General features: G+C 41.1%; 1 protein-coding gene across 1 annotated transcript; it reads right to left on the bottom strand.

The window, feature by feature from the left end:
- LOC135508667 (probable polypeptide N-acetylgalactosaminyltransferase 8) lies at positions 1–3,376 on the bottom strand. The gene is made up of 10 exons (XM_064928904.1): positions 3,088–3,376; positions 2,392–2,558; positions 2,127–2,313; positions 1,747–1,944; positions 1,524–1,638; positions 1,205–1,390; positions 885–1,022; positions 657–749; positions 387–554; positions 1–239 (listed from the first exon to the last, which is right to left on the bottom strand). Exons 1-10 carry the CDS (start codon positions 3,333–3,335, stop codon positions 120–122), a joined length of 1,620 nt encoding a protein of 539 aa, XP_064784976.1. The 5' UTR covers positions 3,336–3,376; the 3' UTR covers positions 1–119.
- Positions 3,377–4,087: the final 711 nt, after the last annotated feature.

The raw sequence follows: 4,087 nt of genomic DNA, 5'->3' as shown, positions 1-4,087 counted from the left end.
AATGCATAGGCATAAGCCACATTGAGGTTAGTAGTCCAAAGTGACCTATAGAACAGAATAGCAAACATAAAATGTGGTTTAGTCTAGAGGCAAACATGAATCTCCTCTATGCTGGTCCATTAGAAGGGCTTGATGATGTTTTGGATTTCCCATTTCTGGCCAGTGCATTTCTGGACCACAAGTTTCTGTTTTTGTATTTCTAAGCATCTTTTTGTTTGTCTGTTCTTGAGTTCCTTGCCCTGGAAAAGTATACATATTTTAATGATTTTAAACAGTGGACCTCTTTGGCAAAAAGGAAATAATTTAGGGGTGCATACAGTATAGGAAAGAACTGCCTATATACGTATTAGGAGTGTATTGAGTTCCGGGTCAACTGTGATATGCACCTGCGTGAAGTCCCAGTGAATGCCCATGCCCTTCTGCACGGCCTCGTGACAGTCATACAGATCAGGAAAAGTGTCTTCCCCACTGTCAGCCAAACACCTGTTGTCATTGTACTTGTGGGACTTTAGGCCACCAATGTAAAGCTCCCCATTACTGTGGTAGTATGTGTGCTGAACGATCAAACAAATAAAGATAGGACATTAGATTTTTCCTTGAATACAGAGCAAAGTTAATTAACTGTAACAGTAGGAGACAGTATTGTAATGAGTTACCTGTGGGCCATAGTTGAAGCAGTCGAAGGCTATGGGTGTATGACCAGGAATAAGTCCTTGATCTATACATATGTTTGCATCCAAGTTCTTCATCTACAAGTAGGAGGGTCAAATATTAAGCAAGGAATGACATACTTTATCAAACATGTGGATAAATAGACAGGCATTCAAACCTTCCATTTAAAAACTAGTTTAAAACCACACACAAAAGTACTGTAAAAAACATACCCCTCCATAGGCTAGTATATTGTCCCATGTGTCCAACTGAGGATAAATCTTTTCCAGGTACCACTTGAAGGGCTTACATTTCAGCTTTTCTCTGAGCTCCTTTCTCTCTGACACATCACCGATATCTATTCCATGATCCTATTGTTGAGTGTGTGATTTTGGATTATTTGTTGTATCCCGCAAAACTCTTGTATTATCAATATATCAAACTATGTAATAAATCAAAAGCTTGAAAAACTTCCAATGGTTTTATGAGTCTCATGAAGGTAGAATTCATGGGTAAAAAAAACAATTATGGGTATGTTATCATAAGCTCATACCTTAATTGGAATGTTCCAGGCAATATTGACATTATGTTTGTACTCATCCATCCAGATCTCTGCTGCTCTCAGTGCATTCCTCTTCATGGACATGCTCAGGTCAGGTGCGTAAGGCTTGTGGTTCCTCTCAATGTGGGCGATCTTAGAACAAGGCACTACCTCTATGCTTCCTCCACACAGCCACACCTGAAACATTTACATTATTTGTGGAGGACATTGACACCATTTAATGACCACAGAAAACAATGATATCAAAAATATCAGATGTTCACAGAATCTGGTAAAAAAAAGAATGGTGCATAATATTGTTGCTTCTCACCCGCACACCGAGCTCGACATTTTCACCTCCATACACTTTCATTCCACCATCTAGGGCACCGATTTCACCCAGGAATTTCCTGTCCACCACCATGATTCCCATGACAGAGGGACTCCTGATGACAGAGACAAAGCGTTAAAATAAACACTATACTCGCTGTCACCACAACCACAAAGATGTGGGTTTGACAGTATGAGTGATTCCATTTGCCTGGTCAACATACTTTCCTGGCAGTGACGTGTCATTGAGATGGTACCACTCCGGCCTGAAGGACTCATACATACACCATAGAGCCCAGTCAAAAGCATGGGCCGCTGGGACGTAATGGACAACATCCAGGTCATAGTAATTTACCCTGTCAAACACAGGGGAGACCACCACTGTCCGGTCTGCCTTGATACGAGTCAACAGAGGCTCCGCCCTGCAAGCACAGAGAGCAGAGTCATGGAAAACAACACACTGGCCCTGTTCCTATAGTTCAAAGACTTGGCTGAACTGTTCAAGGTGAGGGACAAGTTACACAGATATTTAACTTGATGTGCAATATGGCAACTACTGGCACAGTAGCTATTTCAGAGACACTACATTCCTAAATACTCTTACCACTCCTTGTGGACCTCAATGTGAGCGTCAAGAATCGCAACCACATCCGCAGTAGCAGCTCTCCACCCAGAGATGCGAGCTTGAGATAAACCCAGTGATTCAACATGTCTCACCCTGACCATGCGAAACAAAGGATTCTGCGCCTCAATGGATTTGACATAGACATCCAGGTCCCCCTTCAGATCATCTGATTGGGTAAACAAAAAAGGGTAGTAAATTAATATCATCATTCAAAAGCTGTCAGTATATTTTTGGTGAGACGTACCATTGGAGCTGTGATCATCCACCAGAATAATTTCTCTCAGCAGGTGTTCAGGGGTTCGGTCGATGATGCTGCGGATGGCCCGTTTAATGATAGACAAGGCCTCGTCCAGGTAGATCAATACCACAGCAATACTAGGAAGGTCCTTGGGGTATTTCTTCTGCAAACATCTGTTGAAGGAAACTAACCACCAGTTACACTCCTCTCATGTTAAAAAGGGATATATCAGGATTTTGGCACTGAAACCCTTGATCTACTTCACCAGAGTCAGATGAACTCATGGACACCATTTATGTTTCTGCAGCCAGTATGAAGGAAGTAAGAGGTAGATTTGCAGCCCAACGCTAACTAGCGCTAGTTATCAAATTCCTTCAAACTGCATGGAGACACACAAAAATGGTATCCATTAGTTCATCCGACTCTGGGGATGTAGATAAAGGGCTTCATTGCCAAAATCCTGAAGTAATCCTTTCATACAAATTCTGTCTTGATCTTGAAGTTCAGTAACATGCAAAACTGTAGCCACATCGCCTTCTCATTGGAGAAAGGAATAATAATGTACAGAATCTTTCTGGTTTACAGCTGAATAATCATTACGTGCATGAAAGATGTAACAACAGACAAGCGATAGTGTGAGTGAGGGAGAGAAACCTTAAAAGGGTGAGGGAAAAAAACGGCGCCAGAGAATCGTTACTTTACTTGGATTCACGTGTCTCTGGTAGCTCTCGGTTGAGAGGCAGACGATCGCTGAGGAAAACATTGTAGCCATATTTCTCAAACAAAGCCTGTGCCTCTTCCTGATCCTCATCCGATAGATTCTCTCCCCAGCCCTGAAACAATGGAGATTGCTGGGGCTTGAGCTTCTGTTCATCTTGTCCTCTCTGAGATTTGACCGGAGCTGCCACAACTTCCTGGTCTTTAAATCTCTCTCTCTCATCCACAAGCATTTTCTGAATGGCATCCTGCTTTTGTTCCAAGTTTTTGAACAAATCGTCTGAGATAAATAAAACAAAGTGTTGGTGGTTTTATCCCAATTTAAGACAGAAATAGCTCTTAATTTGAATTGTGAAAAATAAAAAAAGTTGTCAGAATATCTTCATCATACACATATTTAATCTGCCAGTGCGTGACAGATAATAGCATAGTCTTCCAATCAATGCAAATTAATAACAAAAAGTCGCACACTTTAATAACTCATGAATATGTATTCATAAAAAATTGAACTATGCATAAATAAGTATGTCATTATTCATATAAAACGTATTGTGATATATTTTGCCCTATGAGTTCGATCAGTAGAATTTGATTCAAAATGTTTCACAACTGTAATGGCCGCCAAAGGTTTACAGCCGTGTTAAGTATTAACTCTGGGGTGTAAAGACATACAAGCAACACATATTTTTGGAACATTTTCTATAATTTTCTTTCACTTTGAAGATGCAGAGTAGGTTGTGTAGATCTTTATGAGGGGGGGGGATATAATCCCTTTAGATTTAATTTTAAAGCAGCAAAATGTGAAGACTGTGCAGGGTGTACTTAAGACTTTCACTACTCCGACTGGCACTCTGACCAGACATCCGCATAGGCCTACCTATGGTATTTGTAAATATTCGTGCCCATAGACGACGTTGTAGCCAGTGATGTCTGGTGAGGACCTGCCTTACAACAGGCCTACAAGTCCTCAGTCCTGCCTCTCTCA

This window comes from Oncorhynchus masou, chromosome 22 (genome assembly GCF_036934945.1).
Source record: "Oncorhynchus masou masou isolate Uvic2021 chromosome 22, UVic_Omas_1.1, whole genome shotgun sequence".
Lineage (NCBI taxonomy): Eukaryota > Metazoa > Chordata > Actinopteri > Salmoniformes > Salmonidae > Oncorhynchus > Oncorhynchus masou.
Note: the sequence above shows the minus strand (reverse complement) of the source record. Positions and strands in the feature narration are given on the sequence as shown.

What these genes read in the sequence shown, in the direction of transcription:
- LOC135508667 (XM_064928904.1), bottom strand. Translation starts at nt 3,335, where the DNA reads ATGCTTGTGGATGAGAGAGAGAGATTTAAAGACCAGGAAGTTGTGGCA. An exon ending in ATGTCGAGCTCGGTGTGCGG is followed by an intron (nt 1,391 to 1,523) that starts GTGAGAAGCAAC and finishes TAAATGTTTCAG; the next exon opens with GTGTGGCTGTGTGGAGGAAG. An exon ending in CCTGGAACATTCCAATTAAG is followed by an intron (nt 1,023 to 1,204) that starts GTATGAGCTTAT and finishes ACTCAACAATAG; the next exon opens with GATCATGGAATAGATATCGG.